This window comes from Oryzias latipes, chromosome 2, assembly GCF_053564925.1.
Source record: "Oryzias latipes strain Hd-rR chromosome 2, Olatipes_Hd-rR_3.1".
Classification (NCBI taxonomy): Eukaryota; Metazoa; Chordata; class Actinopteri; order Beloniformes; family Adrianichthyidae; genus Oryzias; species Oryzias latipes.
Genome location: NC_136238.1, coordinates 47069072 through 47093581, shown reverse-complemented (window position 1 = coordinate 47093581; position 24510 = coordinate 47069072). Strand labels below are relative to the sequence as shown.

The following is a 24510-nucleotide window of genomic DNA, read 5'->3' as shown; positions in this document are numbered from 1 at the left end:
AGGCCGCTCTGGGTTATACCCCTCCTCTGTTCCCCTCTCATGAACTAGACCTCTCTGTTTCCTCTGTTCAGGACCACCTCCATCGTTGTCAGGACATCTGGCACCAGACCCAGGCTGTGTTGCTCCGCACTAAGGAGATCAACTGCCGTGCAGCCAATCGACACCGGGTTGCAGATCCCACGTATCTCCCTGGGCAGAAGGTCTGGTTTTTGCCCCGCAACATCCCTATTCATGCCACCTCTCTCGCCCCCCGCTTCAATGTGCTCGCCCCCCGCTTCATTGGTCATTACACAATCGACAAGGTCATCAACCCCACCTGCGTCCGTCTCAGGCTTCCTGCGGGGCTCAAGATCCATCCTTCGTTTCACATTTCGCAAATCAAGCCTGTTTTGAGTTTTGCCCGCTTTCCGCTTCCCCTCCTCCCGCCCGGATCATTGATAGCGCCCCTGCTTATACCATCAGCCAGATTCTGGATGCCAGCCGCCGGGGTTGGGGCTACCAGTTTCTTGTAGACTGGAAGGGCTACGGTCAAGAAGAACTTTCCTGGGTCTCCCATTCTCTGACCCTGGACCCTGCCCTCATCTCCGCATTCCTCCGCAACCTCATCTCTGGAGAAACAATAAAACTCTTCTTACCTGAAAACTCACCCGTCTTCGTTCTGGGTTACAGCATCTGGGTCCCACCCACCTGCAGTATCATGGCATTCACGTTGTTGACCAATCAGATGGAGGCCTATTATGTTAGACGTTTGTCACCTATGTTGACGAGAGTCATTTGAAGTATAATTTTTAAACTGTTGCAATGAAATGGGAATGATGTTTTTGGTTATTTTGCTGTTCGTTTATATACCACAAATTATATCGTTATCGCAATATTAATCTCTTATATCGCATATTGCGAGTTTTCCTCATCTCGTGCAGCCCTACTTTATGTTCTAATTTGTTATTTATTTATTTTTCATTCCAAAGAAGTTATGAAAGCATTTGTGGACCATAGTTAAAAAGAAAAGGCAAAACCAGAAATTCTTTTTCATTTTCAAAATGAAGCTGCATTTTTTGCCTCAAAATTAAAATGAAAAAGCAATATTTCAGAATGCTTTTTAATTTTATACTTCAACATCCCTTTTTCTGTCACTTAATTAAAATAATATTGAAAATGGGATTTGACATTTCATTTTCAAAAAGTCATCTGGTAAATGTGTAGCAAAATTCATTTAGAAATGTCTAATTTGACAATTAATGACTGATTGATTAATTGACAACTGGATGTTTATCATTACGGTAAGGTTCAAGTGTAATACAAATTTCAAAGGGCGGGGCCTGATGTTATAAACACACCTGTTAACTGCAAAGATGTCCACATGTCAACATGTACACAAAACAGATAACGTTCACAAATGCATACTTATGCCTTTAAACCAACTAGTGTGAAATATTTCATTCATTCAATTATGCAAACTATTAGTGTAAAGGTGAGCTAACACTTGTGCTCAGGTGAGTCTTTATGTTCTTCTAAATGGATGATGGAATGTGAAAAGAAGGAGGGAGAGTGACCAGCCATCCCCAAACCAAGACCCCCGCCGCCGCAGCAGCAGCGGCAGCCAGAACTCCCAACGCCACCCAGCAGCAGGCAGAGAACAACCACCCTCCGGGCGATCACATCTGCCACCCAGGCCAGGGCCAGCAGGACCACCACGAGGCCCCCAGAGCCAGACGGCAGGGAGGCATGGGGGGAAGAGAGCGCCGCCCCAGCCCAACCAGGGGAGCAGCCCCCCCGCCGCGCCGGGAGGGCCCAACGCAGGGCCCCACCCGAGAAGAGTGCCCACAGCCCCAGACGAGCACCTCATCACCACCCAGGAATTCTGGGCATCCCCCGCCCCAACCCCAGGTACGAGCCAGGACCCCCCAAGGGAGACCCACTCTGCGCTCTAGGCAGCCACCTACCCGGCCTACGGTTGGTCCAGGAAGGAGCAAGGCAGGGGACAGCCGGCCCCGCCCAGGAGGGGGGCACCCTGGAGAAAAGGGGGGCCCGCAAGGGGTGTTGTTAACATGGCCCGACCGGGCTCGGCCACAGATGGGATGTGGGCGGGGCCCAGCGCCCAGGGGCAAAAACCCGAACCCACCCCACAGGGAAACGGACACCCCCGGCTCAGGTGTAATGTGAACCCCCTCCCTGCGCGGAGAGAGCCCCGCCGGGCCCAGGAAACCGGCACCCAGGGGATACGGCCGCCGCTGCCAAGGGCCCAGTAACCCCCACCAGGGATGGGGTAGGGAACAGATGGACCTAGGACCCACCTTCCTTGCATAATGTGTGTGCGTGTGAAACATTTTGACCAACTGAACCATTTGAGGCAGAAAAAAATAATTAAATCAATAAATAATATTAAATGTAAATTGATCTGAAACATTAACACAGCAGCACCAATATATTTAATGTTTTTAGTCTGAAGAAATAGATAAAAAACATAGTGCTAATGTTTTCTTCTAAATGATGGATTGTTTTCCTGCATTACCTGCTGTCTTTCTGTCTGTCTGACACCAACTAAAGAGGCAGACAAAGAAAACATTGATGGAAAATAAAGACACGTTATCAAATGTCTACAATAGTTCATAAAGAATGACTTTGTTAGAATGAGCTGAGGAATCTAAAGGCTAGTGATCCTAGGGTTGGGCAACTGGCAGCCTAGCAGTGGTCCGCGTGCCCCGATTCACCTGGCAGACAGAGCCCACACCGACCCTCCCCTATCGTTCTCTCTTGCACAGCTGCGTGTGACACAGACGGGAGCAGCTACAGGGACGGGGATTCAAAGGTTTCAGGCTGTTACAAATTCTGATAGAACAGATAACAGGAACCCAATAGTGGACCAGATTGAGCCGGACACTGTCACTGCGCACCGGACAATTGCCCGTATTACCTGTGCATAAAACCGCCACCAACGCGTGCCTCCCCGGGCATCGCTTCGGGGCGCGCCCCACTATTTGAGAAGCACTGGATTACTGTGTCAAATGTTCTCCAGTTCATTTGATCTGTCATAGAGAAATGTGGTTTTGATTTTCACCACTAAGGGGCGCTACTCGTAAAGCAGAAAAGCAGATGACGTCATCACATTGAGTACATCTAGAAACAGGATTTTCCTTAAATGTAAATAAACCTTAAATGTGTTTAAAACAATCTTATGGCAGCTTAAAGCATTTAACGAATCAAATATATCCCTTTATGCACTTGACCATTTGGACGGACGCCTTCACTGTCATGGTGCCTGTCAGACTCTTCCCTTTCCAGCTCTGCCTGCTGCACCTCCTGATTACCACCAGCTGACTCCACTCTCATCATCTGCTCTGCTGCTTAAAAGGCGACCCATCGCCACAGGTCAACGCCAGTTCATTGCCCCTTATGGTGACTAGTCCTGGTCCAAGTTATGCTCTGTTGCTTCTTGCTTTACTTCGTTCTCACTCTAACCTTATGCTCCTTGTCCCAGGATCATCAACATACCACGAGTGAAGTCAGAGTGGATCATCCACTCAGCCGCTCTGAAACCCTGTAGACTCCACGGCCATCGCTAACCGCATTAAGCCCTCCAGCCACGCCATCAGTCATGTCCACGTCCGGACCGCGTCCTGCCTCGACCAACCTCATCTTTGGAGAAACAATAAAACTCTTCTTACCTGAAAACTCACCTGTCTTCATTCTGGGTTACAGCATCTGGGTCCCACCCACCTGCAGTATCATGACAGAATGAACTGGCCCAGTCCCGGACCCAGCTGACCCAGACGGACTCCGTTACGCGTTAAACCAGCAAGGCATCGCCCTGGGCTGCCAAGCTGACTCTCTGTTGCAAGCTGCCTCCGCTCAACAAGAGCTTTTTCGACGTTTGGACGGATTAAAACAAACCTTGATGGATTTAACCAGCCAAATGGCTACTCCTGCATCACCTTTTCCTGCCTCCGGTATTGCCGCCACTTCCGTCTCCGCTCCGTCGCCTGAAAACTTCAGCCTACAGCCTGAGCCATATTTCGGCGACGTCGAAGCATGTGGGGGTTTTCTGCCACAATGTTGTTTGCTGTTCCAGCAAGCCCCAAGGTACTACAATTCCGACCTCAGCGAAATTACTCTGATTATAAACTTTCTCCGCAATAAAGCCCTACAGTGGGCCCAGGCTTTTCTGGCAGTCAACCCAGTCACTCACTTGACGTACGAATGTTTTATTGAGGAATTCAAACTGGTGTTTGACCAACCCAGGAAACAAGAGGAGGCCGCACATAAGCTTCTCGCCCTTAAACAGCGTAATCAATCAGCGATTGACCATGTGATTGATTTTAGGATCCTGGCAGTGGAAGCAGGCTGGACAGATCCTGCATTAAGAGGGGTTTTCTATCAATCTCTGAACGAAACCATTAAAGACCACCTGTGTTCTCAGCCAGAAACTCATTCCTTTGAGGAGCTCGTCATGGCAGCCCTTCGCTCAGATACCTGCTTACGCGAGCGGCAGCACAAAAGACCTCCACCACCACGCAAGAATCCTGTTGTTCCATCGCAAGGTACGATACCACCTGTTTCCCCCATAACCCAGTCTGAAACTCCCTGCAGTCAACCTGATGAGCCCATGCAAATCGGGCACTCCAAGCTCTCTGCAGAAGAAAGGGAGCGACGACGGGTCGAAGGTGCACGTTTCTACTGTGGAAAACCAGGACACCAGGTACACCAGTGTCACCTACGTTTAAACTCCGAAAGACCCCGCTAGAAGACAGGCCGCGGGCGGGTAATGTCCTATCATCTTCAAAGAATTTCCTCCTAATTCCTGTCAAGTTAAGCCATGTTTCCAAGACTCTGGACCTCCAAGCCTTAATTGACTCCGGAGCTGAGCAGAATCTTATCGACCACAGTATTGTTGCTCGTCTGTCCCTGCCCTTCGTTCTCCTGTTAAAACCGCTGGTTTAGGGGTCAACATCTGTCTGTTATTACCCACCGTACCGAGCCGGTTCTGTTAGTTTCCTCCGGTAACCATAGAGAATACACTCAGTTTTTCGTTACTCAAACCCCCCAGAATCCGGTCATTTTGGGGTTCTCCTGGCTCCGTCGTCACAACCCGCAATTTGATTGGGTCCACCACCGCATTATTGGTTGGAGCGATTTCTGCCTCGCCAATTGTCTACGATCTGCGGTTCCGCAGGTTACCTCCACTCCTGTCCAAAGTCCTGAATGTTCCTAGCTGCTATAACGATCTTCGCTCTGTTTTCAGTAAAACCTAGCCGGTTCTTTGCCTTAACACCGTCCCTATGACTGCTCTATCACTTTATTAGAGGGTGCTACTCTTCCTAAGGGGAGATTGTTTAACCTTTCTGGCCCCGAGAAAGTTGCTATGCAGAAGTATATCCAGGAGGCGCTTTCTTTGGTGAACATCCGTCCCTCATCTTCTCCTGTCGGCAGTTTTTCTGGCCATCCATGGCTAAGGATATTAAGGAGTATGTTGCCACCTGTACCACCTAAGCTCGCTCCAAATCCTCCAACTCACTCCCGTCAGGCCTCCTCCAGCCGTTATCTACTCCCTGCCGCCCTTGGTCCCACATAGTTCTGGACTTTGTTACTGGTCTTCCACCATCTCAGGGTAACACCGTCATCCTCACAGTCATTTACCGTTCTACTAAGTTTGTCCATTTCATCCCACTCCCTCAGCTCCCCAAAGCCACCGAAACCACAGAAATCCTGGTGCAGCAGGTCTTCCATCATCACGGAATTCCAGTCGACATTGTCTCCGACCGGGGGCCCCAGTTTGTCTCCCAGGTCTGGAAGGCTTTCTGCGGTGCCCTGGGAGCTACCGTCAGCTTGACCTCAGGCTATCACCCCCAGTCTAACTGTCAAGCTGAACGAGCCAATCAAGAGCTGGAAACGTTGCCTTGCCGACCGTAACTCCTCCGACTGATCCAAGTACCTGGTTTGTGCAGAATATGCAGACAAAACTCATCCCTCTTCTGCCACGGGCCTGTCTCCATTCAAGGCCGCTCTGGGTTATACCCCTCCTCTGTTCCCCTCTCATGAACTAGACCTCTCTGTTTCCTCTGTTCAGGACCACCTCCATCGTTGTCAGGACATCTGGCACCAGACCCAGGCTGTGTTGCTCCGCACTAAGGAGATCAACTGCCGTGCAGCCAATCGACACCGGGTTGCAGATCCCACGTATCTCCCTGGGCAGAAGGTCTGGTTTTTGCCCCGCAACATCCCTATTCATGCCACCTCTCTCGCCCCCCGCTTCAATGTGCTCGCCCCCCGCTTCATTGGTCATTACACAATCGACAAGGTCATCAACCCCACCTGCGTCCGTCTCAGGCTTCCTGCGGGGCTCAAGATCCATCCTTCGTTTCACATTTCGCAAATCAAGCCTGTTTTGAGTTTTGCCCGCTTTCCGCTTCCCCTCCTCCCGCCCGGATCATTGATAGCGCCCCTGCTTATACCATCAGCCAGATTCTGGATGCCAGCCGCCGGGGTTGGGGCTACCAGTTTCTTGTAGACTGGAAGGGCTACGGTCAAGAAGAACTTTCCTGGGTCTCCCATTCTCTGACCCTGGACCCTGCCCTCATCTCCGCATTCCTCCGCAACCTCATCTCTGGAGAAACAATAAAACTCTTCTTACCTGAAAACTCACCCGTCTTCGTTCTGGGTTACAGCATCTGGGTCCCACCCACCTGCAGTATCATGGCATTCACGTTGTTGACCAATCAGATGGAGGCCTATTATGTTAGACGTTTGTCACCTATGTTGACGAGAGTCATTTGAAGTATAATTTTTAAACTGTTGCAATGAAATGGGAATGATGTTTTTGGTTATTTTGCTGTTCGTTTATATACCACAAATTATATCGTTATCGCAATATTAATCTCTTATATCGCATATTGCGAGTTTTCCTCATCTCGTGCAGCCCTACTTTATGTTCTAATTTGTTATTTATTTATTTTTCATTCCAAAGAAGTTATGAAAGCATTTGTGGACCATAGTTAAAAAGAAAAGGCAAAACCAGAAATTCTTTTTCATTTTCAAAATGAAGCTGCATTTTTTGACTCAAAATTAAAATGAAAAAGCAATATTTCAGAATGCTTTTTAATTTTATACTTCAACATCCCTTTTTCTGTCACTTAATTAAAATAATATTGAAAATGGGATTTGACATTTCATTTTCAAAAAGTCATCTGGTAAATGTGTAGCAAAATTCATTTAGAAATGTCTAATTTGACAATTAAAATGAATTAACAGAAATGCTTTTTTTTTCAAAATGAAGCTGCATCAAATGACTCAAAATAAAAATAAAAAAGCAATACTTCAGAATGCTTTTTCCTTTTTTACTTCAACACAGCTTTTTCTGTCACCTAATTAAAATAATAATGATAATGGGATTTGACATTTCATTTTCAAAAAGTCATCTGGTAAATGTGTAGCAAAATTCATTTAGAAATGTCTAATTTGACAATTAAAATGGATTAACAGAAATGCTTTTTAATTTTCAAAATGTAGCTGCATCAAATGACTCAAAATTAAAATGAAAAAGCAATATTTCAAAATGCTTTTGCATTTTCTACTTAAAACCGCTTATTCTGTGTCATAATTAAAATGAAAATGCAAAGAGGGGATTGCATTGGCATTTTAACATCCACCCTGGGAACCTTGTCTCAATATTCATTTAGAAAAAGCATTTCCAGAGGGGAGGCGGGGCGATGACGTCACTGCAATCCACCAAAATGCTTTTTCATTTTAATTTTGAGTCAAAAAATGGAGCTTCATTTTGAAAATGAAAAAGCATTTCTGGTTTTGCCTTTTCTTTTAAATTATGCTCCACAAAGTCTTCCATAAGAAGTATCAGTAACAGAGACACGGCGTTGACTTTCACAGCTATGCTAATGATACTCAGCTTTACATTGCCATGTCTCCTGATGACCTTGAACTTTTTAACACTCTTTTAAACTGTATTAGAAACCTGGGCGTACTTTTTGACTCTAAGCTAAATTTTATCCCACACATCTAAAATGTCAGGATTTCATCATCTTATAAACATTGCCAGAGTCCGCCCGTTCATCTCTCTCGCCAGCATAGAGGTGCTGATGCATGCTTTAATTTTTAGTCGTTTAGATTATTGTAATGCCCTGCTCTCTGGTTTACCCAAAAAGACTATTTCAAATCTACAACTATTGCAGAACTCTGCGGTACGAGTTCTGACAAGGACCAGAGGGCGGGAACACATTACACCAAGTATAAAATTGCTGCATTGGCTCCCTGTGCATTTCAGGATTAAATTTAAAATAGTTTTAGTGGTTTTTAAATGTTTTAATGGTCTTGATCCTTCTTATTTAAATGACAGTCTTTAAAAGTATGAGCCCTGAGGTCCTCCGGTGCTGGTCTCTTAGCTGTTTCTAAGGTGAGGACCGAAACTTATGGTGAGGCTTCGTTCCACTATTATGTTCCTCGCCTGTGGAAGGGCCTGCCGGAGAACCTCAGGGCCGCAGAGACTGTAGAGGTTTATTAGAAGAGGCTCAAGACCCACCTTTTTAATTTAGCTTTTAATTGATTTTAACTGCTAATTTATTCTGTTAGTTTTAGTATAGGCTATTTTGTGCATTCAATTTCATTTTATGCATCTTTTTCTCAATTTATGTTTTTATAAACATCTTATGTTTTTTAATTTGCAGCGTTTTTAATCAAATTCTACCTGCTACATGTATGATTGAACACATTTATTCCATGTTTTAATCCATCTTTTCCATGACTCTGCCATGTTTCTCTGACAGCGTCTGGGATCTTTGTTCGTTTTAGTCCAAGTCTGTTTGTGACGTCACTTTTCTTCCACTTTGTCTCAGATGCAGAAACAATGTCTTTCAGCAGCGACTCTCAGAGGGAAAGTCTCTGTAGATCCAGAGAAAATGTTGCTGATGGTTCCACAGTGGGAGTCATCACGTGCTCAAAGCCATCACTTTAGCACAGAACGCTGGGATGAATGATGCATTATGGGATGTCTGGCTCAGCTTTAGTGATGGTTGAATGAAGAATGTCCATCATTGATCCTTCCTCATCAAAAACCTTCATTTCTGATGCTTTGAGAAACATTTATTAAAATGTAAAGAACATTTGATTGATCAGCATAAGGAGTTTGATTTATTTATTCCGAGAAACTGACTGAACCGTCTATTGGAAACCAGTAGTCCATGTTTCCTCCATCAGTTTAGAACCAGAGATGCTGCAGTGATTCAAGCGTTGAGCACGGCGCCTCAGTCCAGCAACAGCAGCAGCAGGTTTCATCCATCATTCATTCATCCAGATGATAATTATTCTCCACTGTTATCTTCTTCAACATTTCAAAAAGAATTAAAGCCGCAAGCGGCGTTGTATGGCCCGCAGACGCAACCCGCCTTCCACGCCAGACTCTACGCACCATTGCCACCCTCACTGCCCTCACCGCCCACCTTTGATGAGGGCTAGTCAAAGCTGCATAAGCTAATAATGCTAACTATGCTAATGTGGCTAAAAGTGCTAGCATAGCAATCAGCATCATCAACTGACTCAGAAAAACACATTGCTCCGTTGGTGAGAGCTATATGTCATAAGTTAGTAAAAACACTTTTTTCAAAATGGCTGCTTTTCTGTTGATTTTATCTCCATAGCAACCATTTTATGTTTTAGTCTCACCCCGGGATGACGATGAAAATTCCAACGATGAGTTTTCGTTTGTATCTGGTGCTAAAGGTGCTTTTTTGAGAAAATTACAGATGGCGGCCTTTTCCCAAGGTCAAAGGTCAACGACACTTCTGTGGTGTTTGTAGACTTGTTTGTATCCCAGGTGTGTGCACGTTTTGGTGACTTTTCGAGCATGCGGCGGGGGTCACATTCTCGCTGAAAGGCGGCGAAGTCGTCGTTCCTACTGCGAAAACAATATGGTCCTTGCAGTCAGTGACTGCTGCTGCGGGCAATAATAAGGAACTAGGAATAGCAGTGCGCGACTTTGCGAGCTCGCCACGCAGAGGCCGTTCAAAATCTACAACTTCTGATTGCAACATTTCTTCCAGAATAGCTTGCCGTTGATGCTGGAAAAAGTTTCGAGACGATCGCTGAAAATTCCAACGACAAGTTTACGATTGAATCCAGCGGTAAAGGTGTTTTTATAGAAAATTCAAGATGGCGGCCTTTTCCCAAGGTCAAAGGTCGACGAAACTCCAGAGGTAGTTGTGGACTTGCTCTGGCTACATGTGAGTGAAATTTCGTGAAAATCCATGGAAAAAAAGTTCATTTTTTCATATTGTGTAAAAACGCGAAAATGGGGAAATTGCAGATTTTGGCACAAAATGGCCGCCAAACCGTAGGTCGTGTCACCATCCCGTAATGATTTCAAAACTTCCTTTGGATATCGCGAACAAGGGTAGATTGGTTTCGTTTGGCGATTCTCAAAAAAAAAGTTCCGAATTTTTTCGTTTTTGCCGAGTCGGCACATTTTTTAGCGACGCTTTTTTGCTTACCACGCCCACATTCCTTTATCGATCTTGTCGTGCATGACATCGTTTTGTTCAGCGCGGGCCAGGGAATTGCATATTTCCTCTTCACGACATTCCGATGAAAAATGTGCGAGCTAGCCAAGATGGCAACGGTTGCGAGCTCGCCACGCGCACGCTGTTCAAATTCTACAACTTATAATTCCAACATTTTGTCCAGAGTAGCTGGCCGTTGATGCCCGAAAAGTTACGAGACGATTGATGAAAATTCCAACGACGAGTTTTCGTTTGTATCTGGTGCTAAAGGTGCTTTTTTGAGAAAATTACAGATGGCGGCCTTTTCCCAAGGTCAAAGGTCAACGACACTTCTGTGGTGTTTGTAGACTGGAGCTGGCAGCAAGTGTGTGCAATTGCGTGAAAATCGCTCAAACAAAAGTGTCGTTTCCCCATATCGTGGGAAAACACGAAAATCGCCAATTCTCAGAGTTCGCCACAAAATGGCCACCAAGCCGTAGGTCGTGTGGCCGCCCCGTAATGATTTCAAAACTTCTTTGGGATATCCCCGACACGTGTGTTTTGCTTTCGCGACTGTATTTTGAGGTACATTTCGTTGGGCCCCATACGCGATTTTCGGCCCATTCATTTTTTTGACGGGATCGCTGGCCGTGATGTCATCGTCTTCGGGGGGGTGACGTTGACTTTGTGGAAAATTCATTTGCAATTTATCCCAGGTGTGTGCACGTTTTGGTGACTTTTCGAGCATGCGGCGGGGGTCACATTCTCGCTGAAAGGCGGCGAAGTCGTCGTTCCAACTGCGAAAACAATATGGTCCTTGCAGTCAGTGACTGCTGCTGCGGGCAATAATAAAAACCCAATGAAATTAAACTTTAGAAGCAGCTCAATGGTGACTTGTGCTATTTTTAGAACATGCCTGCAGGTGACTTTTGTGGCCCTTGGAGGCCACTTGGTGCCCACAGACACCATGTTGGTGAGCCCTGGTGTAGACTAGCAGCAGAACCATCAGCAGCTCCTCTTCAGGGCCACATTCAGACATTTTGGGCCCCGTGGATCCTCATGTTTTTCAAGGACCCTCTACAGTTTAGAGATGTCAGGAAATGCTTTCAGAGGAGAACTAAAGACTTTTTCAGCTGTTTTTCTGCAATGTGATCATTTGAAAATGACTTTTACAATTTAGGATTCAAGATGAAGAAATACAATTTAATCAGACATTTTTGAAATGGAAGCTTTAAATATATTGGATTTAAATATTTAGTCATGAATAATTCCTGATGATCATTGACATTTCAATTCCTCGTCTGTTTTAACTTCCTTTCAAGTCATTTCTAATCTATGTCATTTTCATTCCTGATCATGTTTTTGGGTCCAAATCCAAAAGAAATGAGCAAACAGTGAAAATGTCATCTGTCAGTCTGTCATCAGGGCGGGTCCCACCTGATTGAATGGACCAAGTTCCTAGACCTCCAGCTGCATCACTGCTCCTGAACACACTTTTCTGTCTGATTGTAGGTTGGAGAACTGCAGTTTGTCAGAGATTAGCTGTGAAGCTCTGGTCTCAGCTCTGAAGAAAAACCCGTCTAATCTGACAAAACTGGACCTGAGCGAGAACTGGAATCTGCAGGATTCAGGAGTTGTTCATCTGTGTGGTTTTCTGGAGAGTCCAGACTGCAGACTGCAGACTCTGAGGTCAGACTCCATGTTTCAGTTGTGTTCAGATCAATATGATGACAAAGTTGTGTTGACCCACAGTGAGCAGAAATGTCCAGATTCTGATCTGCAGCAGCATCTTCCTGCAGCTGCTTGTTCTCTTCAAAGATCTGCAGAACTTCTTCTTTTCTTTTCTGCAGCTGCTTGTTCTCTTCAAAGATCTGCAGAAGAACTTCTTCTTTTCTTCCTGCAGCTGCTTGTTTCAAAGCTGTCTGCTGACATTTGTGTTCCACAAAGTTCTGCTTCCAGCCATCAGCTCTTCTTTGTGTCTTTGCTCCAACAGACTCCTTTAGAGCGCATGCAGAAGAAGCAGCCGTGCACGCTCACATGCACTCTGAGTCCTGCTGCTGTGTTTCAGCAGATGCAGCTGAGAGTCCAGCGGCTGATGTTTGTGAGCAGACAGTGACAGAGTCATGCTGCAGCTGGATGCTGCTCTGACAGACACATACTCCACAAACATCCTCACCTTTTCATCCACAAACATCATCACATCAACCATCAAAGCTCCCAGCAGCTTCTGACTCTTCATTCAGAGCTGAAGTCATGCTTGATCAGGGATCAATGTCCAACATTTGCTGCTGACTCTTCCTCATCACTTCCTTCTTCTCTCTGCTTTGATCTGTTGGAGCTGAAAGTCTCTGCTTGAAGGGCTGCAGCAGAGAAGGACTGGAAGATAATCTCCTGAAAAATGGGAGGAAGACTTTCCAGCATCCTGCTGCTGAAATTCTCCCATGATTCAGTGCTGTTTGGAGAAGAGCTGAGCAGAAAGAGGAAGTGGACTTTTTGTGCTGTTGCTGCAGAAACATCAGTTGGTTTGGATGCAGCCACAGGCTGATGTTTGACTTTCACACATCTGGACTTCTTTCCTGAAGCAGCTGCATGTTGTCCTGAATGTTCCTGAATGTTCTTCTTCTCTGCTTCTGCTGGACTCTTCTGATCTGCTGCTGTTGCTTCACATCTTTGGACTTTTTCTAAACTTTCTGATCTTCTTCAGCTCTGAACTCTTTAGAAGAAGTGAAGGATGAAAAACAGGAACTTTGTCTTTAAACTCAACTCTTTGTTCTGGATTCAGGTTGAGCAGCTGCAGTTTGTCAAAGATCAGCTGTGCTGCTCTGGTCTCAGCTCTGAAGTCCAACCCGTCCCACCTGACAGAACTGGACCTAAGGGGGAACAGACTTCAGTCTTCAGATTTCCAGAAGCTCCAGGATCTGATGAAGAGTCCAAACTCCAAACTGCAGACTCTGAGGTCAGTAGAGGGTTGGAGTCAGTCCAGCTGCTTCCAGATGTTTGGTCCTAAAGTTAGTCTGAGAGCAAAGATGCAGAGTTTCCTGTGAAGCTGCAGCTTCTCAGTGAAGCTCTGAGGAGAATGATGACAGGCTTCAGGACAACAGTCAGCCAATCAGAGCAGCAGAAGCTCCAACAGGTGAAGATGACAGGAAGCTGCTGCTCTGAACAGGACTGAAGCTCCTGCTGCTCTTTCTGCTGCTGTGCTGCATCACTGACTGACAGACCAGGATCAGGAGACACTCCTTCATCTCTGTCTTTGCAGGTGGGAGGACTGGTCAATCTGATGTTCCTCCTGGAGGAGCAGAGAGGAGCAGCAGCAGCAGCTGGTCTGCAGAGATGTTGTGACTGGACGGTGTTCCTGGGAGGTGGAGAGCAGAGTGATGGAGGAATCAGAGGAAGTGGAGATGAGTGTCAGAGCTGCAGCAGGAACTGATCTGAGATCAGCTCCACTGTCTCTCTCAGCATCAAGTGGACAGTTATTGTGCTGCAGCTCCCCCGGTGGACTGATGGAGAACTGCACTTCCTCTTTTCATTGTACTTTTTTTCTCACTTGTCCTGTCCAACAGCTGGGCAAACAGATGATAGCTGAGGGCCTCTTGTGTTGGACATATTTTACTTTAACAACAGGGGTTATGAATCTTCTGACAAACCAAAGGTATGTCTGAATAAACCCTTTTGTAATTGAGGCCAGACTTTATCAATTTCAATCATATTTGAAAATCTTTGGTGTTGGACCGGACGGAAAAGGAAAAGAGGGAAGAAGAGAGAGGGATGTTAGAGAGAGGGGGGTAGGAGGGTGATAATAGGAGGGGGGGGGGGGTTAGAACCATGAAGCAGCATAAAGCAACAAGTTTACTGGATGTTTATCATTACGGTAAGGTTCAAGTGTAATACAAATCTCAAAGCGCGGGGCCTGTCCACACTAACACTCAGATGTTATAAACACACCTGTTAGCTGCAGAAAAATGTCCACATGTCAACATGTACACAAAACAGATATTGTTCACACACGCATACTCATGCCTTCAAACAGACTAGTGTGAAATATTTCATTCATTCAATCATTCAAATGAGTAGTGTAAAGGTGAGCTAACACCTGTGCTCAGGTGAGTGTTTATGTTCTTCTAAAATGGACGGTGGAATGTGAAAAGAAGGAGGGAGAGTGTCCAGCTATCCCCACACCAAGACCCCCGCCGCAGCAGCGGCAGCCAGAACCCCCCAATGCCACACGCTAGCAGGCAGAGAACAACCGCCCCCCGGGCGATCACATCCACCACCAGGCAGAGAGCAGGGAGGCATGGGGGGAAAGAGAGTGCCGCCCCAGCCCAACCAGGAGAGCAGCCCCCCCCGCCGCGCCGAGAGGGCCTAACGCGGGGCCCCACCCGAGAAGGGCGCCCACAGCCATAGACGAGCACCTCATCACCACTCAGGAGTTCTGGGCATCCCCCCGCCCCAACCCCAGGTACGAGCCAGGAACCCCAAGGGAGATCCGCGCCGCACTCCAGGCAGCCACCCACCCGGCCCACGGTTGGTCCAGGAAGGAGCAAGGCAGGGGACAGCCGACCCCACCCAGGAGGGGGGCACCCCGGGGAAAAGGGGGGGCCCATGAGGGGTGTTGTAAACATGGCCCGTCCAGGCTGGGCCACAGTTGGAAATTTGGCGGGGCCCAGCGCTCAGGGGCAAGGACCAAAACCCACACCAAAGGGTCACGGACACCCCCCTGGCTTAGATGTGATATGATGTGATCCCCGGCTCTTGGTCTTGCCAGAAAGCTCAGGGATCCCTGTCCCTGCATGGATAGAAGGCTGCCGGGCCCAGGGGACACGGCTGCCGTTGCCAAGGGCCCAGTACCCCCCACCAGGGATGGTACGGGGTACCTTGGGTCCCCTACCCATAGTGCCCCCCCCCCCCCCCCCCCGCAGCGGATGACACCCAGAGGGACCGGGGGCCCCAAGAGGGTTGCCCCGCCCCATCCCAGAGCCAGGGAAGGGTTGATCCCAGCCCCAGGTGTAGATGGGCAGCCCATCCAGCGCCGCTGGACCTACCCCACCCCGAGCAGGACCCCCCGCCAACCCCCCCAGCACGGGTAAGACCCCCCCAAGTCAAGCCGGACCACCACTCAACCCCCCCCCCCCCCCCCCACAGCCGAGCCCAGAAGACCACGCAGCACCTCAGCCCACCCCGCCCAGGCACTGGACCTGACTCCCCGACAAACGGGACCTCACCAGCCCCCACCGGGCAGCGGAGGCCCCGACCCCCACCCAGCAGCACAGCAGAAAGGCAGGGAATAGCAACGACCAGGCCCACCACCCCCTAAATCATGGAGTTAGCCATGGGAGACCAGAGAGACTGAATTCTTTCAAAGTTACTTGAACTTTGGGCTGACATTTTTTCCAAGCTGATATGATCAAAAAGCAGATATCTGTATTGACTTATATTTATATTTTTCTTGTTTTTCCAATTTATTAAAATGGTTTTTTTAGCAATACGAAGAGTTATGAAAATAATAGATACTAATCCTTCTTCTACCTCGATGGCACTCATGTCACCAAGCACACAAAGAGAGGTAAAGCCGTGATTGAAACCTTAAGCCAGACTGATAGATCGGCACATACCTGCTGCCAGATAGCCTGGACAGGAGTGCAGAACCTCTTCAGAATCCTCTTCTCATTCTAACTTGGAGTGTTGATCTGAAACATGGGTTGGATTCAGATGTTCAGCAGCTCCAGGATCTGGAGTAAAACATACCTGCAGACAAACAGATTCTTTTCTAGATCATCAATTTCTTCTTTGATCTCCATTTGATGGACAGATGTGAGTTTGGGATGGACCAATCAAGGATTGAGGGAATCATTGATCAGACAGAACATTTCTGGATGACATAGATCTATGTATGGGTCAGGGGGAAACACAGTCAGGCGTTGGATCCTGGTTCTGTCTCTGGAACAGGGACAGAACCAGAACTCTGGATCACTAGATTCTGGTTCCAGATGTTTCACACTTGATTTCTGTTCTTCAGAAACTCTCATTGACAAACAAACACAGAGTTTCATTCAGAAACCTCCAACATGGTCATGTGACCAGAATGTTCATAGTGGAGACACGGACAAACGCTGTGGTCACATGACTCACTGGTCTGGATTCAAGTCCTTTGAAGTCAGTTTTTGGAGCAGAAATCCCGTCTGATCTCAGTTAGTGAACAAAGGTCTCTCAGTTGAATCATTTTTCTATCATCTCTGTTCTGTTGATGATCAAATATTGACTCATGCAGTTTGAAAGACTCAAAGTTTTGCTTTGATTGATGTTTTCCACAGTTTTCTGACTGAACTTCCTTTTTCTTTGGTGTTTTGTGGGTAAAACTCTGTTCTTTTTCATGCTGACAGCATTTTTAGCTGCAGTTTTAAAGAAGTTTAATCTAAATCCAGTAGAATCTCCTCATTTTCTAGAATGTCTAAACTAGTAGAAACTTTCTGAGCATAAAGCCTGTTTTCTCCAGAGGACATGAATGAACAGAGTGGATCTTAGTGAGGAATGACAGCCTCTGGATGCAGAGAATCACTTTGATGCAGCTGCTGCAACAACACCAACTGCATTGAAGCAGGAGGGAGAAGGGAGGCACCTGCTGGCTGTTTGAAGAACTGCATCTTAGTGTCAAAAGGCTTCAAACTGAAAGCTGTCTGTAAAATTCCTGCAGCCTGTTTGGATCTAATAAATGCTCTTTTTAATCAACTCTGTGTTTTTTCTATTGATTTCTGTCTTTGACTCACAAACAGACTTGAATCTTTAGCCTTCCCCCTCATCCTGTTCCAGCTGTTCTAATCTTCATGTGTTTGGTTCCTTCTCAGTAGAAATGGGTTGGAAAAGAGCTTTGGAATGTTCAGGTGGTGCTGATGTCTTTCTAGATGGGGGTGGGCAGAACAGATGAGAGCCCCTCCCTCCTGATTCAGAGGGGAACAGTGGGCAGCAGCTGAAAGGAGGGAGTGGAAATGGGAAAAGTTCTCTGCAGGTTTCTCCTTTCCAAGAACAGAGGGACACGACTCCATGAACAGCAGAAGCTAAAGAGTTGGAAAACATGCCCAAAGCTGCAGCACCACCTGCAGAAAGATGCTTCCTCTTCAGGCTCCGCCCCTCCACATCAAGAAAGATCAGAGTTTCTGCTGAGCTGCTATTGGAGCTTTTAGGGGGTCAGATCTTTAGGAACATTTGCTGTCAATCAAACCAGGAAGTAAAGTGTTTTAAAGATCAGATTGATGACGTCATCAGCTGTGGAAACACTGGAAAATGGAAATCCAGCAGAGAAGTAAACATCAGGAACTTCCTGTTTGAGTCTCTTGATTTTAGGATCATCAAGCCAGAATCCACCTTCATCCTGCTGAAGCCCCGCCCTCTGACCTCCATCAGTCATCTCTAGGCTCCGCCCCCAGTCTGCAGCAGCATCTGCTTCCTCAGAGAACAGCATGTCAGCACACACTGCACACGCTTGGATCCATGCAGACGTGTTGGAAGCCAGAGCTTCAGGCCTTCAGGCCTTCAGTGGATCTGTCCGTTCATGCTGAATGGGAGCAGAAGAACGTCTGTTTCAGCTCTGCTGCTTCAGCTCCACTCAAACTGCTGGGAACTCCAAACTCTCTCAGAGGAGAAAAACAGCAGAAAGCTTTCTGCAGCTGCTCTCACAGTGGATCTTCCTCTGTCTTCTTCAGCAGCAGATGATGAAGAGTCACTTTCTTCAGGTTCCTCTCAGTCCTGACCTTCATTCCTGATGGACCAAAGCAGACTGACAGCAGCTCTTTAGCTCCACAAAGAAAACTCTGCAGTTTCCCAGAAACCTTCTGAAGCAGAAAAACCAGGAGACTTCCTGTCTGTCTGTCAGTGTTGGAGTCTTCCTCCATCTTCAAAGGATGAAGCTTTCTGCTTTGGAACCTTCCAGAAAGCCTTTTGAAAGCCTCCTGATGATGCTGGAGGACAGGGAGGAGTCAGGAGGATGCAGGAGCTCCCAGAGGAGGAGAGGCAGGAGGAGCAGAGGGAGCGGCTGCTGGAGCAGAAGCAGCTGCAGACGCACTTTTGGCTCTGGGCTTCAAACTTTGATCAGGAGGAAGAGGAGGAGCTAAAGAGGAGCAGGAATGCTGGGAGTGGGACTGGAATTCAGACTGAATCCAACATTTAGGGACAAAAATGGCGTCTTCCAGAAATAAATCCATGTTTCAGAAACGGGAACATTCCTGAAAGTCTACCCGGCAACAACTGGGGTTTGGATGAGGAGAAGAAGAAATGTTCCCATTTAGAGAGAAACCAGTTTCTACTCCATCCAGACTCTCAGCTCCATTTAGCTCCTGGATCCACTTTGGAAACGGTTTTTCACAATAAAAGCACACATTTTAGGATTATCAGAGGAAAAAACTAACAACTAACTTTGAATTTGTTCTTTTCTTATTGAAATAATGCAGAAATCTGTTCTCTCAAACTCCTTCAATGTCCTTTTTTGATCATTTCTAAACATTATTCTGAGTATTAGAACCATAGAATCACTTAGAATCATCATTTTGGTCATTTTTGATTCATAAACTCATTTGTGTCCATTAAAAATAGAACATTTGAAAAGAAAACAATGATCAAATTTAAATAAAAATCAAACATCAAAGTCAGAGACATAAAGGGCTGATATCTTCACCAAATCTTGTTGTATGAAATGAAAAGATCTTGTTGAACCAAAGTTCTGGTATTTGATTCTGACAGAGCTTTGAAAGTCACAGAAACTTTTTTTTTAGTTTTGTTCAAACTTCAATCATTTTCTCAACTCATTGAAAAACTTCAATTGTGTTCAGCAGGGGCTGTCAATCAAATGAAGCAGCAAATATGATGAAAATAACTCCCATATTTCTCTGACTAGACCTAAAGAAGACTATTTCAGAATGAAAAAGTCAAACAGTTGAAGACCAACATTCCTCCATCCATCCATTCACTTTCTGAACCTCTGAGTCTAAGCTGCTACACACACACACACACACCTAGGGGCATTCAGAGGAACCATCAGCGTATGAAGCATGTTTTTGGCGTGTGGGAGGAAACACGGGTGGAATGAACAGACAAACTCCACACAGAAAGGTCACAGCTGGGATTTGAACCCTCTCCCTGAGAGCGCTAACCACTGCCCCACCGTGCACGGAGTCTGACCTTCATGAAGGCTTGGTGAGGCTTCTTCTTCTGGGCAAACAGTGAAGCTTTTCCCGCTTAGCGCCCTCTACTGGTTGCAGATTGGAAGCAGATTGAAGTTGTAATGTGAAACAGCTGAAGGTCAAATCTGCTGTGAAGAAGTTTGGTTTAGTCCAGACGTGTTGGACTTCAAACTGTCATTTCCACCAACAACACCACCAAGAGCTTGTTCAGCTGGACCACAACAACACATGACAACAACACACATGTCTACATGGAAGTTACAGTCTGACCTTTGACCTCACACTGAAAGTGGCCTCTGCCGCCACGGCGAGTGAGTGGAGCGGCTCCACGGCTGCTGGTGGTGTTCCAGGTGATGGAGGATGTTTTCCAGGTGTCTGCTCCTGCAGAGGTCTGGATGGATCTGAGCTGATCTGAATGTGCTGACAGGCCTCTGAGGAGAAGAGACTGACAGAGGAACCATGAGCTGAAGGAGGCTAAAGGCCCAGGATCCAGAAGAAGCTGCAGAGAGACCACCAGCATCAGGATCAGGATTCCAGAGGGGCGGGGCTCAAAGTGGGAACAGACTTTTTGCTCCTTGAAAGCAGACGAGCAGAGATGAAGTCACCTGGAGACAACGACTCCTTTCTGATCCCTGGAGCTGAAAGTCATCCAGTTGTCATTTGGATGTCAGCAAACTCTAGTCAACATGAGTTTGTTCACTTGATCCCAGACTTGGAAGAATCAAACACTGGAGGCTCTTGATGTCGATGTGCACAATGTGCTGCAGGCAGAATCAACAGGAATCCAGTTGAATCCAGATGTTGGAAACACAGATGTCCTACAGCAGGGCTGCTCCTTCCTGCTCCTGGACATCTACCACCTGCCTGTTCTCCAGCTCTCCCTGCACTCCTTCCTGCTGATCACCTGGACCAGGTGTGTTCATCCAGTCACAATCTGGAGACATCTGATTGAGCCAATCAGCAGCTAGCAGGGCTTGGAGATCTGGAAAACAGGCAGGTTGGTAGATCTCTAGGACCAGGATTGAGCAGCCCTGTCTTCCAGCTTTCCTTCCCAGAATGCAACAGTGTGACTGAGAATGAATGTTCTCCTGCTGTTGCTGTGAGGATTCTGCAGGTCCGTTCTTCAGTGGTTCTGGTGGTGTTCTGTCTGTCAGTCCCTCCAGGTTCCTGTCAATCATCCACATGTCTTCATGTCTGTTGTCTTCAGTCAGTAGAAGTCTCTGTTTTCAGCTCTAGGTTTTTAATTACCATTTATTTGTCATTAGTGTTCAGAGTTCATATAGTTTTGCATTTTTCAAGAGGTTTTCTGAACTTTTGGAGCTTTTCGAGTCTGCTTCTACTGGTTTTATTGGAGTTTCTACTGTTTTTATTGTTGCTCCACGTGACCCAAAGGTCTCTGCTCGTCCCTGCTGTGCAGCTCTGTCCTTCCCCTCTGTCATGTGTTCATCCGTCCACATGAGGGCGCCGTCTAGGTCATGCCTGGTGAGCTGGAAGCCAAGAAAAGGAGGGAAAAATGGAGAAAATGAAAGACCTGAGGAAAGCTGCAGTTCAGCCTTCAGGAAGAAAAGTTTAGACCAATAATTACAGAAATAAAAGATAAAAAATATTTTTATAAATCTGAAAGACACCAAAGTGTTTAACAAATTTTTTCTAAAGTGAAAAGGTCAAATGTTTGTGTGTTGGAAGTCCCAACCTGACAGATGAGCAGAATAATAAGGCGGGGGGGCGACCAAGATGGCGGAGTGAGTAGACGCTCTTTACAAAAAGTTCTTGAAATACGGTAAAACCCTGACTTTATTCTTTAAAACACCAACAAATCTCTTTTTAAACAAGAATACATTGACCTCTAAGAGATAAGAAGCAGAATGCCAACTTCAAAAGGTGCAAAGAGAGGATTAGAAATATCAAAATCCAAGCTAGCATCTGGAGAGGCTGTCGAAGCTACCGCTACCTCAGGCAACATACTTGTGGACAACTGCCACAACTACGCTGCATCCCAGTCAACGGTTGCTCCAAATGTTGAAGATATGGATGACTTTCCATCCCTCCCTGCTACACCTCTCAAATCTCCAGCGTCAAAAAAAGTGATGTACGACTCCGGCAGCAACGATCCACCCACTTCAAACGAGATCATATCCCATCTTTCAGCATTGATAAACAGAAGATCGGACAGTCTGGAAATCATGGTGAAAGAGAATTCAAGTATGGTGAAAGAAAATGCTCTGAAGATTGAAGGTCTCAAAAAATCTATTGACTTTATGCATGCTGAAATGAAAGATGTAAAGAAAAATGTGAATGACCTTGAAAGAAAAGTAAAAAGAGGCGAAGACCAACTGGATAACCACCAGCTGAGACTGTCTAATCTGGAAAGATACTCCAGAAGATGGAACCTCAAACTACACGGTGCCATGGAAACTGAGAAAGAAGACACACGAAGAAAGGTGATAGAAATTTGCCAATCGGTTTTACCTGAACAGAAACAGAAGCTACCTGACGTCATCGACACCGTGCATCGACTGGAACCCAGGAAGCAAGGCAACGCCAATCCGAGAGGCATCATCATACAGTTCACCTCACGTGTCTCCAGGGATGCTGTCTGGAAAGCAGCCAAAACATCCTCTTACCTGCGAGAGAATCACTTGAAATTCGCTGAAGATTTATCCCAGGAAGACAGAAGTCGTCGTGCCAAATTGTGGCCATTAGTAGACAAAGCACGCAAGGAGGGGAAGTCGGCATACTTGGTTGGAGCCCGTGGCTTCATCAATGGAACAGAAGTGCTCCCTCCTTCATAGAAACGCTCATCCTACATTTAAAAGCTGACTGCTTCGGTGAGACTATTAACACTATTTCTTAATTACAAATTTGGTTGATGTTTACTGTCCAAACATCATTTTCTGATTAGGGCTTTAACCTTATTTTAAACCTTAATTTCTTAGAAGAAGAAGAAGAAGAAGAGAAAAAAAAATAACTTATAGCCCTCTTCTTATTTTGGCTGCACATCTTTTTTATTTTATTTTCTAAACCAAAACGGGTTGGATGTTATTCTATTTTTATTTAGTTAGTCAGGATTATTACTTTATTTTTGTAAGAATCGTGCAGTGCTCGGTCCCCTTCTCTTCTGTAAATCTATTCTTTCTTTGTTAGATCAGTTCATTAAACGTGTCTTTTTCACTCGTTTCTCTCAATGCCAGGGGACTAAGGCAAACATGCAAGCGCAAAGCTCTATTTTTATTTCTTAAACAATTTAAAACAAATTTCAGTTTTTTGCAAGAGAGTCATTCCACATCTACTGATGCAAATTTTTGGAAATCACAATGGGGCAACGATATTTGGTTATCTCATGGTTCTGAACGTTCATCTGGTGTCACCACACTTAAGAACAACTTTTCTGGTTACATATTAGACTCTGATTGTGACACTCTTGGCCACTACATCTGTATGGCAGTTAAAAATGATATTTACAATTTTATCATTGTTAATATATATGGTTACAACAATAAAAGTGACAACGACAAACTACTGGACTCCTTAGAAGAAAAAATAAGCTTATGGTTATCCAGATACCCAGACTCCATACTTTTTGTTGGGGGGGACTTTAATATTGCTATCAATAATACACTTGATAAATGGCCTCCAAGACGGGAAACTTCATATAGCACCAATCTCAAAAGATTTATGAATAAGTTCGATATTGTGGATTTTTGGAGAGAGAAATTTCCCAATGACAAACGTTTCACCTGGAGTAATAAAACCGGTTCCAAACAACCTCGCATTGATTTCTGGCTTGTTTCAAGCTGTATAAATAAAGATAACATCACTGTGAATATTTTGCCAACCCCTCTGACGGATCATAGAGCTATTTATATTAATATCCAAATTATTACTCCTGACAGTACTACTCGGAAATTCAATTACTGGAACTAAATAATTCTTTACTGAGGCATGAAGCAGTCAAAATTGAAATTACAAAATTGATTAATTTCTATTGGAATAAGGCCAATAAAGAAAAATCTTTTTGCACCAATTGGGAACTTTTTAAATTTGAAACTTGTAAATTCTTAAGAAAATATGGAAGTCAAAATGCCAAATTAAGAAAAGCTGAAGAGGAAGAAGTGGTGAGCAAAATTATGTCTTATTATCAAAAAAGACCAGAAGAGGTTGAGGAGGAGGATAAATTAACTTTAATTGACCTTCAAAACAAATTAGACCAAATATATCAACACAAAGCTGAAGGTGTCTTTGTTAGATCCAGGAAAAAATGGCTGGAGGAGGGAGAGCAAAACTCTGCCTACTTCTTTAGACTGGAAAAAAACAGATCAACAAACAACTTTATTAACCGCTTAAGTATCAATGGCACTATTTCCAACAATCCCATACATCTTTCAAAATTTGTGCTAATTTCTATTCTAATCTATACAGCTCAAGATACAATGAGGACATTTCCTCCTTATTTTTTAACAATATTCAAAACCTCCGAACTATTGACGAGGAGGACAGGAGTCAGTGCGACAGCCCTCTAACTCTGGAGGAAGTACTTAATTCCATCTTCGCGCTGAAGTCCAACAAATCTCCCGGCACGGATGGTTTATCTGCAGAATTTTACCAGGCATTCTCTAATAATTTAGCTCCGTTCCTACAACAAACTTTTCTAGAAAGTATAGAAAAAAATGCTCTCCCTTCAACACTTTCTCAAGGTCTAATAACTCTCATTCCAAAACCAAATAAAGACATACTCTTAATTGAAAACTGGAGACCCATCTGCTTGCTTAATTGTGATTATAAAATTATGGCTTTAATATTTGCTAATAGAATCAAAAAAGTTTTAGAGTTAATCATCGATGAAACGCAGTCAGGTTTCATGA

At 45.5% G+C, this 24510-nt stretch overlaps 1 protein-coding gene and 1 long non-coding RNA gene across 3 annotated transcripts in view; one reads left to right on the top strand and one right to left on the bottom strand.

Annotated features, from left to right (window-relative positions):
• LOC144988975 (NACHT, LRR and PYD domains-containing protein 3-like) overlaps nt 1-17200 on the top strand; it is a 73516-nt gene extending 56316 nt beyond the window's left edge. Inside the window, exons 11-13 of the mRNA XM_078940486.1 lie at nt 11991-12167; nt 13261-13434; nt 13738-17200. Of these exons, the coding sequence (XP_078796612.1) occupies nt 11991-12167; nt 13261-13434; nt 13738-13759 (373 nt within the window). The 3' untranslated portion in view covers nt 13760-17200. The remainder of the gene's footprint in view (nt 1-11990; nt 12168-13260; nt 13435-13737) is intronic.
• On the bottom strand, nt 11804-23313 carry LOC144989525 (uncharacterized). 2 transcript variants are annotated; one of them, XR_013653770.1, is made up of 4 exons: nt 22118-23313; nt 19919-21135; nt 16091-19773; nt 11804-14196 (listed from the first exon to the last, which is right to left on the bottom strand). It is a non-coding gene; the product is annotated as an uncharacterized LOC144989525 (long non-coding RNA). The 2 variants fall into 2 exon arrangements; XR_013653769.1 differs by lacking the exons at nt 19919-21135; nt 22118-23313 and having other exon boundaries at nt 16091-19905.
• Between the last annotated feature and the right edge of the window lie 1197 nt (nt 23314-24510).